This window comes from Charadrius vociferus, unplaced genomic scaffold (assembly GCF_000708025.1).
Source record: "Charadrius vociferus isolate BGI_N301 unplaced genomic scaffold, ASM70802v2 scaffold564, whole genome shotgun sequence".
Classification (NCBI taxonomy): Eukaryota; Metazoa; Chordata; class Aves; order Charadriiformes; family Charadriidae; genus Charadrius; species Charadrius vociferus.
In genome coordinates this window covers 641,302-654,596 of record NW_009647940.1, presented here as the reverse complement: position 1 = coordinate 654,596, position 13,295 = coordinate 641,302, and the positions used below count along the sequence as shown (strand labels likewise).

Sequence of the window (13,295 nt, the reverse complement as noted above, 5' to 3'; positions counted from 1 at the left end):
GCAGAGCTGCAATTCCATGTACATCCAGATGTACGTATATTCTGTGTTTTACCTATCTTTTTTCTGTTACCTCTAAGACCAGTTTCTGTCACCTGGCAAGACTGCGTTCTTCAATAATCAGTAATGGATCACTGAGGAGTTGCTGATAGCCCTGGGGCCATTCTGTGCTCCACAGCTGCACACTGACCCTCTATCAGTACTACCTGCTCCTTACGGCAGTACATCCGATTTATCACAGGCACAGCCGCTGTACCTCATAGTTACACAAAACTATGCAAATTCAACCGCTAAAAATCAATTAGAAAGCAGCCACCTTGTTGCTAGGCAGTTGCTGTTACAGGTAAACAAACTAAACAAGCTACTAAGTTTAGGGCAGGTCAGGACAGATCCAGATAAGACGAGCCTGATGAGCCCCAGTGCCAAGGTCTTACTGAGTCACACGCAGCCTTTGGCCTTCCAACAGTAACAGCACTGACACATTTGCATTCTGTAGCCCAGTACCCTTCTCTTCTATCACCTTAGCCCTGTTGCTTTCTAAAAGCTTTAATGCTATAGTCATTTTCAGAGGGGAGAAGGACTCCAAGGGTGAGTTCCGATCCTGCTGCTTTGACCACTAACCTGTTTATCCAGACTCCAGTCCCATTTTGTGAAGTGAAGATAGTAGCTTCAAGATAGGGAGACCAGGATACTTTCATTCTACTTTAAGCTTTTATCATTCAGTTTTGTTTCCTCCAAGACAGATTGTTCAATCAGACCCTGCACCAAAGGAAGTACTTTCCCTATTTAAGGGTAGTCAATAAACTAGACTCTGTACTGCCCAGTGTATCTGCTGCAGTGTGGAAGAGGCACAGCCCGAGTCATCGCTCCCTGCCGGTGACACTATACCCACAGCAATAATAAGGTAAGTGCACCACATCTGTTCTTGTAGCAGCTCCCAAAAAGAGTGGCTTTGGGTTGACAAGGCTTGGTACAATGTCCTTGTTCAGCACTACAGGATGCTTAAGGTTGGAAGGGACCTCTGGAGGTCACCTTGTCCAACCCCCTGCTCAAGCAGGGCCACCTAGAGCTGGTTGCCCATGACCACATCCAGATGGCTTTTGAATATCTCCAAGGATGGAGACTCCACAACCTCTCCAGGCAACTTCTGCCAGTACTTCATCCTCCTCACAGTTAAAGGGTAAGTTTCCCGATTGCCAGATGGAGCCTCATGAGTTGCAGTTTGTGCCCACTGCTTCTTATCCTGGCACTAGGCACCACTGAAAAAAGCCTGGCTCTGTCTTCTTTGCACCCTCCCTTCAGGTATTTACATACACTTCTAAGATCCTTCTGAGCCTTCTCTTCTCTAGGCTAAGGAATCCCAGCTCTGTCAGCCTTTCCTTATGTAAGAGATGCTCCAGTCCAAGGCCTTCATGGCCTTTTGTTGGACTCTCTTTGTTGAGCCATTTCTTGCTGCATCCTTCAGACAAAGGCACAGCCCCAGTTTCCTCCCCATGGGGAGCAAAGAAGCCTTCATCATGTGGTTTTGGCTGGCTCTACTCTTTCCATTTCCTGCAGTTCATCCCAGAGCGTTTGTCTTAGGTAAGAAGAAAGAGCAGCCCTGACTCCAGGCACCGGTGACTCCCTTCTGGAGAACAGCAAGCCAGAAATGAAGCCTCCCAGATGGTTCCCTGAAGATGAGCTGATGGGAGCAAAGATTTACAGGTTCTTTAGTAGCTTTAGTGCAAGGGACTTGTTGAGCAAGTGGGGAAAACCCCATCCTCCATCCCTCCCTCCTTTGTGTTTCACATACAGCTAGGAGCTGCTTTCTGCTCTGTGTGGGTACCACAGGACCCCATCCCTCCCCATGCTGCCTTTTCATAACCCACATTTTCCTTTTTGTAGCAACAGTGAACTGAAGAAGTTGGATGCCCTTCAATGACATTTCACCTAGCATTTGGCTGTAACAAGCCATGTTGAACCTACACATGTCCTGCTGAAGCTGGCTGTTGAAATCAGGCACACACCCCACCAAAGCCAGCCAGCACTCTTGGGGCTGCAGGCACCAGCTGAAAGGCCAGAACAGAGAAGCTGTGCAAAGTCTTAAAGATGCTGAAGAGCATGAGAGACAAGACAAGCAGCAGGCATCTGCTGCTGATTCTTTGATTATCTATGGGAATTATGCTTGGATTCATTACTTTCAGGCCTCTTATCAGGAGGCTGAAAGCTATCTGGAACGAATTCAGTAGCTTCGCCCAACTCCTTGGGATGCACAACTGATCTCATACATGCAGGCCCAGAAAGGCTGGTCCGTCTTGGCTATCAAAGCTCGTAATGGGGAACGGGCAAGAGAGTGCTTTGAGGTGGCATGTATGCTTGAACCAAAGAACAAATATTTCCATGCCAGGCTTGGAATGGCTCTCTATTCCTCCTGGAGTTACTTCTGGTATCCTGATATTGCAAGGAAAGCCAAACCCAATTGGAAAGAACCATCCTTGAGCAGCCAAGTAACTACAGAGCCAAAACATATTTAGCCAAGCTACTTGAACAAGAGGATAGAGAAAGATCAATTGGCTTGATAAAATAAAGCGTACAGAAAAGCTCCAATCCTGATGCCCTCAAAGCTTCAGTTTTGTTCTGGCTGCGACACTCTACAGAGCAAGCGATTGAGATATGACAGCAAGCCCTGCAACAGGACCCAGGTTACCACCTTCTCCACCAAGCCTTGGCCAGGTGCTATAAGACACAGTGGCTTGATGCAACAAAGGAAGACAAGAATAATATACTGGAGACAGCCATCCAGAAGCTCAAAGCAAAATCTTCAGGAACATCCAGACCTTGACCTCGTGTTTGTAAAGCTGCAATTAGCAGAGGTCTACAGCGAAAGAGACCCAGCACAGGAAGAGATGATCTACAAGGACCTGCAAGAGAGAAAGGACAGCCTGAGCCCCAAAGGCTGTCAAGCCCTTAATCTCTGCTGCGTAAAGTTCTTCCTCTACAAGAAGAGGTCACTTGCTGAAACAAGAGCTTATGGATGGTTACAAAATTCCCATGCTGACAGAAGAGAGGAAGGAGTGCGCACGGAGGCTGACACAGATGGCTTGGCAGATGACTCAGCAAGGCCACAGTGCTGATGCTATGCACCATTTAATCAGGGAGACCAACCACCACCTGCCTGCAGAATTTGCTGGAACTGATCTAGACTGATGGTGGGAGGCCCCATCTAGAGAAAGCAGGGCATCCCTTTTTGCAAAGCTAGAAGGCAAAGACTAGTGTCCATCTGTCTCTCCAACAGCAAACCCATCACCTCATACTGATACAAGGGTTCTATCAGCTTCTCAGAGCATCCCATTGCTCACCCATTAAGTAGAGCCCTACCCATAGATAACTGACTGCCCAAAATTTACACACTCTGCCCTCAGTCCTGCTTCTCTGAGAGGAGGGAACGAAAACAAAAGGTGGAGAATTTGGCTTACAGGGTCTGACCACAGTCCTTTGCAGGTGTAGACCTGCGTCACTCCCTTGGAGTTGCTACAGGTCAGAACTAAGTGCTGATTAGGGCAGCATGAGAAGTTATCTCCCTTCAATTATCAGAATTTAATCACTTGCAACAAATACAAAGGTGTCTTCCTCCCAAGATGACTAACTGCTGAGGGGTCTTGCTGAGGACTAAGCACTTGCCTACAGGACAGAGGTGATCCTGGCCTGTCCAACTGCATTAAATACAAATATAGCAAGAGCAGGCTGCTGATTAAGCAGTATATAGTTGTAAATATATCTGCATTAATGCTTTGAAGTATGCACATGCTTGGCCCTGCCTGAACAGAAACATGGGGTTTGCTTTCTTGCACTGGTACCCACTTAAGAGGGAACACTAGGAACAATGTACTCATCACTGGTTTTGGGACCAAAGTGAGGTTTTTAATATTCTTTGATCAATAAATATTTCAATTTGTTTTCCACAGGATTTCTCCTGTGCAACAGTTGGTGTCTCCTTGCAGCCTAAACCAACCAGAGCATTGTCTGCTAGAGATACACCCCTTCGTCACCATTTTCACCATTCATTCCCCCCCAGGCTCACCTTGGGTACAGCTCTGTCTCTGCAGTGTCTTATCTACTTGCCAATCCCACTGTGGAACTTGTGTCCTTCCGCGCAGGTGGGCACACGCACCCCCATCCCAGCATTGCAGCCACATTTCCAAGCACTGGCAGGGCCACCTCTTGTGCCCACCAGTAAGGAAGCAAGGGTGGCTTACCAGGGTATCCCCAAGCCCCATCTGTCCCCACAGAGTGGAGCCACAAGGACCAGGGCATACATCCCCCAGCAGGTCCCACTGCAAATCTCTCAGTTTCTGCTCCAACAAGGAACAGGCAAGGACCCAGTTTGGGAGAGGATGCTCCAGGAAAGGACCAAGCCGAGTGTGCCCAAGACACAGAATTTGGGGAAGGGGAACATGCCTTAGCATCCCCCTCACACACATCTGGTGTGCCTGAAAGCACCAGAGGCCAGAAATGCCCAGCTGTCCCAGGGCCCAAGCCCCACTGGGGAAGGGGAGCAGCAGCCCCATCTCCTGCAGTGTCAGAGCTAGGGTGGAAACATGGCAGGAGAGGACTCAACCCTCCAGACCCTGCAAGCAAGGGAAAGGGAGACAACACAGGCCACCGTGTTCAGCCCGGGCTATTTCATCCCCTGATACAGTATTGGGGACCAAAACTGTTCTTCTCCTTCCTCCTCCAGAGAGAAGACCCATGAGCCACAGCCACCTGGTGCTGATCCTGCACCCCAGAGCAGCAGAGACTGCCAGGTTCATTAGTCCTTGGAGTAGAAGCTACTCCAAACACAGCACCACAGCCTCTAGTAACGCTACACAGGCCCTGGTTAAAACACTGTAGCACAAGTGAAAAGCATTAGCCAGAGTACGGAATCATAGGTCACACGGAACATCACAATTTACTTAACTGCACAGGTCAGGACATTTTTCCAGAGCGCAATGAAAACAGCCACTTTATAAACTTCTATGTTTTCCATAAGTCTTCTCACACAGCACTTGGCAAGGTCACATATCCCGATTTGGGAAAGCAGGGACTCCCAAAAGCGAGGGTGCTATTAAACTACCCTCATTCCCCTCGCCAGTATGAGCAGCACTAGTAATTCATTTAGACAACCCAGGAATCCTTTGGGTTTGCATCTACAGACAGTCCTCTACAAAATTTTCCCCTTGTAAACACAGTATCAGGAAACATTTCTTTAAGAGACACAGTCCCTCCGGCAGTTAATTAAACTGAGCACCTTTTGCCCATCAGACAAATGCAACACTGCCATCCTCAGGATTACAGGCTGCATGACCACAGCGCAAGTCAGGAATTACTGGTCTATGTGCTGTTTGAAAGACTGGATTCTGACAAAGTTCAATGGGGGTGTCACTGCTGTGTGAAGAACAACCTATGGAGCTTGTTTTTAAAAAAAAAAAAAAAAAAAACTCAAAAACACACACCCCCCACACTTACAATCCTCGTATGACTGTTCCACTTCATATGGGTAGTAGACTGGATGCTATTGAAAAGTGTCAGTGAGTTCCTCTAGCAGTTTTTTATTAACGCTTTGAACAAATCCTGCTAGTTACTTTCTTCACCAATTCAGAACAGCATTAGATAATAAAAATACATTGCACAATAAAATCCCATTAAAAGTCTCAGCTAAGCTGAAAGATAAAAGAAAAAGATCTTATTACATAAGCTGCCAAGAGCTGCAGAGAGGACTTGCGTTTACTGTACTCATGCATATTGGTGTGCAAATGCTAGGACGACACTAATTCCCAGGTCCACTTCACTTCAGCACAGGAGAGGGAAAGAAGTTGCCCTGATGCCCAAGCTGGATTGTTGACTTGCTTTTGCTCCCAAATCTAGTTCAAGAGAAGTAGAAAAATATCAGTTTGGGGTTTGGGATATAGAGGTCTTAATGCTCTTCCTTTCCCTGGGGTCATTCACCCAAGTTTTATCCACCTCCCAAACAAAGTGTTCTTCTCCCTACCATAAGATGATATTCATTAACCATCCTGCAGCTTGCCCTGTTACTACAGCACTGATCAAGGGAGAGTTGGCCAAGTAGTAAACTGAGGCTGCTCCCAGAACTGGGCCCCAGAGTCCATTTTTAGTTCTCCTTGAACACCCAAACCACCTGCAGTCATCCCAACATCTTCACAATAACACCCGCTGTACTTACTTGGGGGTGGTTTTGCTGAAGGTAGACCGGACCCGCTGGGACAGGGAGCTAGATGACGGCGTCTTGGAGAGCTGCTGCTCTGGAGTAGTGAGGGGTCCAAGCATGCTCACTGTCAAAAGAGAGGCAGAGAAGTGAGCAACATGAGGACAGCTGAAGCTTTCATTGCCATGCAAGAAACATTAGACATTCCCTAGCATCTGTCAAAAATACTAGACAAATCTGGTATTTCCTGGCATGCTTTTCTTCCCTCTTCCTCCATAAAGCGTGCAGGAATGGCTAGCTCCAACAGTCTCACAAGCAGCTTTGATTGAGGGTCGTTATTTTTACTGCAGCAGCTGCACAGGCAATAGAGCAGGACCCAGGGGTTACCTCTAACATCTGGTGTCTGCGGAGAGGAGTAGGCATTGGTGTTCTCAATTATATGTGCTGGGTCAATGTTTTCTTGCTCCACCATCATCAACTGGCTCCAGTAGTCCATAGGCAGCAGCAGAAGTCGCTCCACTACCTACAGACACCAGTGGAGTAGCTGACGTTACGAACCAGCACGCAGCTTTGACACACTGACACCAGACAGGCATCACCTCAGCTCCCTCCAGCAATTTATTTGAATTCTTTAAATGGGATACATTCACCCAGTCAGTCCTTTTTGCTGACCTACCTTGGGCTGCCGCTTAGTGTCTTGCAGGAGTGTCATAGGGTCAGGATCAGGTACCGCGTGGGCAACTATTGTGGGGCCAAAGACTTTGGCCAAGTTGGCAATGTCCATCTTAGTCTCCGGGCTCTGAGCCACCCTGTATTAAAAAAAATTACATAAGAGAATGTAGCTTCTCCCCTTCACTTGTCACACAACTCCCTCATCCCACACACACTTTAGCCTCTGAATAAGCAGTTTTCTTCCAGAATGAAGACTTTATGCTCACAGGCAGTAACAAGAGCCAGTTAAAGGGGGGATGTTGCCACTGGTGCTTTCTCCAAGAACTACCAGTCCATTTGAACATACCTCTGCAGGTGCATCATGAGGAAAGCTAGGGTGTCCCTATTGGCCTGAGGAAGTTCAGCAACTGCTTGGTACATAGCAGCAACACTGTTGTCCTCATCCAAGATTTCTGGGGAAAAAACATTTAGACCTCAGAAAGTGGTCTCAGACACAGCTGTAGTATTCGCCTCACAGCAATAGCTAGCCTGAGAAACAAGGAAGCCAGAAACTTCACATGCCATCAGAATAATTTTGTATCCTGCCCAAACACTAGAACTTGTTACTTTCTTTGCTGTACTGTTTTGAAAGAGGAGAGGATCTTCCCAGCATATTGCACATCAACACAGCCGGAAGCATGAGGGCTCCCCAGAGCACCGAGGTCTGCCAGTTCACATGACAGCTAAACCTGTGACCATCAAGCCTAGGGCAAGAGTCAGAGATGTCATTTAGCAGCTCCTTACCTGCAGCTTCCATAAAAGTCTTGTTTAACCGGAAAGTGAGAAGGGGTTCTTTCAGGCTGCGTAGAAAGTCCTTGAGGAGGCCACAGATAGCATGAATATCATCCACTTTACTGAGCAAAGGAATATTTTTTGCTCTAAGAAACTTCTCTTTCAGTTCCCTCACTGTCTTGTCACAGCCAGATATCCGGTAAAGGCCTGTCTGTTAACAGAAAGCATTGCTTAGAGGCAGCTGCACATATAAAGCTGACATTCTTCTGCTCCCACTTTCTTTCCACACCTGAGCACTCTCCACACACTGTTACTCACTCAGTCACCCACTGAGCAGCACTATACACACCATAAATAAGAGATATTTGGGTTAACAATTTGTTTCCTTAACACCACAACCCATTTCATTAGCCCTGTTTCACACCTCATTTTTGTTTTACCTCATGCAGCCCTCGTTGCTCGATCTCACTAACACAATGCACTATGATGGAAGGGATCATTGGAGGAGTAGAAGGGACAAAGTCCATCAGGGTCCCCTAAGAGACAGAAAGGTGGGGGAAGGACATTCAGTCTTCAAGACATGGAAAATACTCTCTTGGGAATTCATAGTGATATCTAGGCTTAAAAAAAACCAAACAAATATTATTTCTTCTTCATCAGTCCAGAGAAAAGCAACACTACATCCATCAGCACAACACCAGAAGATTGTCTACCCAGAGCTGCCGTGTTCACTCTCACCTCAACACCCTCCTAAGATAGCATCCCTACCACCCACTGCCCTGGTTATTGAAGGATACATTAGCAAGCTCATTTGCGTTTTATTATGCATCTCTGAGCACCAGGAGCTCTTCTGTAGAAGGCAGACTTGTTGGAGCCTAAGCACGTTCTAATTCTAACCAAATATTAGCCCGTTTGTGCTGGCAGCTGCGCCCCTAGATCACCCTACAGACTTACCTCTCCAATTCTGACAGGAGTGCCTGTCAAGGTGGGGATACAGGGAAGAGGACACCGGTCCCGACACTCTGGATGAGCAACCACACGGCAGTCTCTGCACTTCAGAGAGATTTTTCCAAATTTTACCCTTTTTCCACATGGAACGCATGATTCTGGCTTGATAACCTAATGATTCAAAGCATATAGATGGGAAGAGATTAGTGCAACATAGTAACTCTGCAGAACTCAAATTAGCAAGCCATATAGGATAACATATTCCCAGATCCGGCAGGTAACGGCTACAGTTGATACTGACTTGAAACCTAATGGCTAGTAGCCTCTTATCAATAGCTTGGTATCACACACACATTTAAAATGTAATGAGATGCTTTTTCCAAGTTCTTCCTGCCTGTAGACCTACCGTCTTTGAAACAAATTCATGCAGCCTCACTCCCCCATTGTTCTGCGGGGTGCTAGAGCCATCAGTCTCCGATTTGGATTCCAGCTGTTTACTGCCTATGCTTGACTCACTGCTCCAAGGCTGCAAAGGACCTGAAAGAAGAGAAAGAGACTTGACTGAACAGAATCACCCCCCTGCATAACCTTTGCTTCAAAGCAGGTGCATTATAAACCGCAGGCAGCTGCTTTGGTCCTGGGGTGAGGTAACTGTAACCTCCAGCCTACAAACTAGTTGCTTCAGGACTGGGACAAACAGAGACATGACACCTACCACTCTTCCTCCGTCTCTTCAGGCTATATGGCACAGTCTGAATAGTAGAAATAGCTTCAATTGGGCCACCATCATTGGGGACCATGACAGTTGTCTTTGCTACTATGGATTCGTTTCCCTGTAATGAGAAATATGCGGTTAGTGACAGCAATACTGATAGGACATGGCATTTTTTAGTTTGTTGGCCCTAAAAATAGTTGGTTGGATTGTATACCCATTTCCAATGCCCACATACCCAGCTGGGGCCACCGTACCTGGTCCACTGTGGAGCCAATTGATCTGGTTTTCTTCTGAGGACCTGGGGGGCCTTCAATGAACTGCCTGGAAGACCGCTGAAAAGACACAGTATATTTTTGTCTATGAGGCAGGTATGCTGTTAACATAGCATTATACTAGTTCAGTACAACTAGGACTGAACAATTGTCTGCACACACCACAGATGCATTAAGTTCTTCCATGGTACCTGTTCTTCATGGCAACCTTGAAGTTGACATGAAGTATCATGAGGCCTCAATATACTGCTCTTTCAAATAATTTTCCTAGCCAGCTTCATAATCCAATTCAGGAAGAAAAAAAGAAAGGGGGGGACGGGACCAGACGGGGACAAAACAAAACACACCAAACCCACACACATATAAAAAGAAGGGCAGCTAAGCAAGTCCCAGACCTTGCCAACTGTGTTAGTTATGATTTCAGGCTGTCCTTTCCCACCTGTGCCTACTGAATAATAACAGCAGACCAGAACAAGCACAAGCTCCTTTAGAAAACAGAAAAATATTAACTTCCTATATGATTTGCCTCTAATCTGGTAACTATTAATAATCCTCAAGTGCTTTCTTGCAAACTCTAGGCCATAACAAAACAAGATATGCACAACTCCAGTCATTTTCAGTAGACAAACAACACCAGAATTAACTTTCAATCTAAATCCACACAGCAGGTCTGAATTATAGTAGCAGCACATCCATCTGAAGTTTGATTATGATTAGTAGCTCAGACATCATTATAGGTGGCTGTGAGATGACAGATGGTGGCATTGTGTCAGCTAAGGCTAACAATGGAGTCTATTTGAAGGGGAAGAATTGAACATACCCGCTTCTCTCTCTTTTTCAGTCTCACAGCTTTTACCACAGAGGAATCCCAGTCCTGTGGGAAATACACGGCGCAGGTTAGCTCAGTATAAATACCATACAGCCTCTGGCCAGGACTTTCATTAAATTTTAGCCAATAGCACACCAGAGAAATGCAAATCAGCTCTACCAGTTTAATACCACAGTAATCTAAACACACGGGGTCTCTAGAGATTACCCCACACCTCTAAGGTTTTAGAGCGGAGGTAAACTTTAGAACTTGGAGTTACATTACCAGTGAGTCATCAGTCTTGTCAAAGCTGATGTCTGACAGAATTGAGCCAGATTCATCTATTGTAGACAGCCTAAAAATCAAAAATTAGATGAAACTTGTATCAGTTTGGCTTTCAGTCACCCATGATTCCAGAACAATCTTACTGACTCAGAAGAGCTGTATTTCAAACTGGAATAAAAAATAAGACTCTGTTGATATGTGTGCAGTATGTATCACAAAGGGACACAGCTGGATTGATATTTGACACTTATGTTGCTCAGACATATGTTGCCTACCTTTTGTTGCCTGAACCCCCTATAGAAACCTGTGGCCTGTTAAGAAAGGCCAGAGCAGACTTCTGTTCTTCACTCAGCTGAATACTCCCAGATGCATCACACATGAGCAGCTCTCGAATCAGTTGTATTTGCCGCTCCTGTAAAGGTAGATAATATCAAGAGCTGCCACAGGATAAACTGTGTTTAATTACTGTATGAACCAATCTGAAGTGTTTGAGATGCCACACAGATAGGCTCTCTTGTGTCAATAGGCTGCTAATGGCTACAAAGCCCGTGATCTGACAGGTAGTGGCAGCTCAGCTCCAAACAGCAACCTTTTTCCAGACCAAAGCAGAAGGCTACTACCAGGAGCCAAGCCAATTTGTTGTTTTGTGGGGTGGGTTTTTTTTCCCTCCCCAGGAAAAAAAGTTATCATGAGTGCCAGTCCTTATTTTCCACAGATCAATGCAGTTTAATCACCTTGCCTCCACACTCTAAAGAGCCGACTGGTAATAAAGGAATTACTCACCAGCTTTTCACAGTCCGTTTCAGCTTTTTGCCTTCGTTTGATCTCCACATCCACTTGATTGCGAGCATGTTTCAGCTTCACATCCAAAGCACTACGTTCAGCTTCAGTTTTCATGAGAAGATCTTTGTACCTGCCAAGCTCATGCTCCGTTTTCTGCAATTTTCTCCGATACTCTTCAAAGTTCTTTGCTAACTGAATAAACTCTGGAGAGAAGACACATATATCTTTACGGACCCAGGCAAGCAGAGATGCAATAGCCCTCCTTCCACTGACAGTAAATACCTATTAATATAACCTGCCCCTAACTGAAGGATGGAGAAGCCGACCTTTCAGCAAACTCACTGACACTCTAGACGTTCATGAGATCTTGCACTTTTTCAGACCAAGTCCTTTGTGTCAATATCAACCAGAAGAGCTAGAACATGAGACACTGCATGGATGAAGTCAGCTTGCTACAAGTAGAATGTGTCTCTGCCTAAGAGTTCACCCTGTGACGTCCTATTTCTCAACAATGAAAAAAAAACCTCAAATCTGACTGTCTTATTACCCATAGCACCATCGACAGGTTCTTCAATAACAGCTAATAACGTTTGTTTGCATGCTTATATTCTTACAGTAAACACAGCACCAACCACTTCAGAAACAGAACTTACGGTATTCATTTCCTTCACTTAAAACTTCAGCCTGGCGCATAAGTTGATCATACAGACTCCTTAAGTTCAGCATCGCAGCCTCCATCTTCCTGCCAAGAAATCAGAGCTAAATAAACAGCCCAGCCCTTTCTTCCCACCTTCAAACAGAAAATGTGTTACCAGGCCAAAGAAAAGAGAATCAGCTTCAGAATTAATGATTTTTAGGGTTTTTTTTTTCCTAAGGGAAGTTTTAGAAGCTGCACAAACACAAATGCACTAAGAGTTATGTTTTATGGAGATATATATGCATCTGAATTCTTTCCTAGGGAACAAAGATCCTCAACCCTCCACAGTTTACAGATAGCAGAGCCAGAGCAAGAGGCAGTACAGCTCCCCGCTTTATTGCTTCAAGTATTCTCCAGTATACTACAGAGGCTCAGACCCCAAGGCCAGATGAGGGATCCCAAATCATTCTCCCCCCAGAAGGGTGCAGAGCACAGCGCATGCCCTGTCTACAAATAACTTGGTACTATATAGGCCACTAAAAATCTGCAAGTTCTCAGAGCTTCATAAGATAAAAATAGGAGCAACATTCTGGGGAATTTTAATACAGTTTTAAATTTAGCTGCATTTTAAGCTAGAGTTCCTACTGCAAATAGCTGTTAAAATTCAGACAGTCAGCACATTTTCCTCAAACAGTAGCAACAATGGCATAAACAGAAGCAATGAAGAGGAAAGTCTCCAGCTCAGCAACACAGAAATTACTTCGATAATGCGAGAGGTTGCTGGGGCACACAGGACAGCCTTGACTAATAAATTAGCACTAGAGGCAGGTGCAGACATGGCTGGGAGAGGTGTCAGGAAGGAGTATAACAAAGCAGCTGAACACTTGGGAGGCTACCATGGAAAGCCTTCAAGTACTCTATTCACAGTTACAGACTCGACCGGCACGTAGACACGTTGGGACCTTCTGTATTATGTGGACCACAAAGTGTGGAAAAGCTCTCTGCTAAAAGGCCTTCCTCTGTTCCCTGTAGTATGCTTAATTCATACCAAGGGGGACTTCTGCAGTTTCGTGCCTTAATTACCAGCCCCACACCCAACTCGACAGCAGAGGCTGTGGAGGGCGAAGGAACAGGTCCAGCGCGTAAAGCGCCCGCAGCCAGTGGCCTTGCCCGGCAGGCAGCGAGGGAAAAGGCCTCGGAGGAAACCGGCGCCGCACCCGTCC

The 13,295-nt window shown here is 46.0% G+C and overlaps 1 protein-coding gene across 1 annotated transcript; it reads right to left on the bottom strand.

The window, feature by feature from the left end:
- Positions 1 to 5,803: 5,803 nt before the first annotated feature.
- Positions 5,804 to 12,173, bottom strand: RACGAP1 (Rac GTPase activating protein 1). The gene is made up of 16 exons (XM_009883179.1): positions 12,089 to 12,173; positions 11,436 to 11,638; positions 10,928 to 11,064; positions 10,653 to 10,722; positions 10,380 to 10,433; positions 9,542 to 9,619; positions 9,288 to 9,405; positions 8,979 to 9,109; positions 8,579 to 8,743; positions 8,065 to 8,160; positions 7,637 to 7,835; positions 7,200 to 7,305; positions 6,858 to 6,990; positions 6,569 to 6,704; positions 6,200 to 6,308; positions 5,804 to 5,879 (listed from the first exon to the last, which is right to left on the bottom strand). Exons 1-16 carry the CDS (start codon positions 12,171 to 12,173, stop codon positions 5,804 to 5,806), a joined length of 1,896 nt encoding a protein of 631 aa, XP_009881481.1.
- Positions 12,174 to 13,295: the final 1,122 nt, after the last annotated feature.

Coding starts and splice junctions, on each gene's coding strand:
- RACGAP1 (XM_009883179.1), bottom strand. CDS start 12,173: ATGGAGGCTGCGATGCTGAACTTAAGGAGTCTGTATGATCAACTTATG. Junction 11,639..12,088: donor AAGTGAAGGAAATGAATACC/GTAAGTTCTGTT, acceptor TCTTCTCTCCAG/AGTTTATTCAGTTAGCAAAG. Junction 9,110..9,287: donor GAAGAGACGGAGGAAGAGTG/GTAGGTGTCATG, acceptor CTCTTCTTTCAG/GTCCTTTGCAGCCTTGGAGC.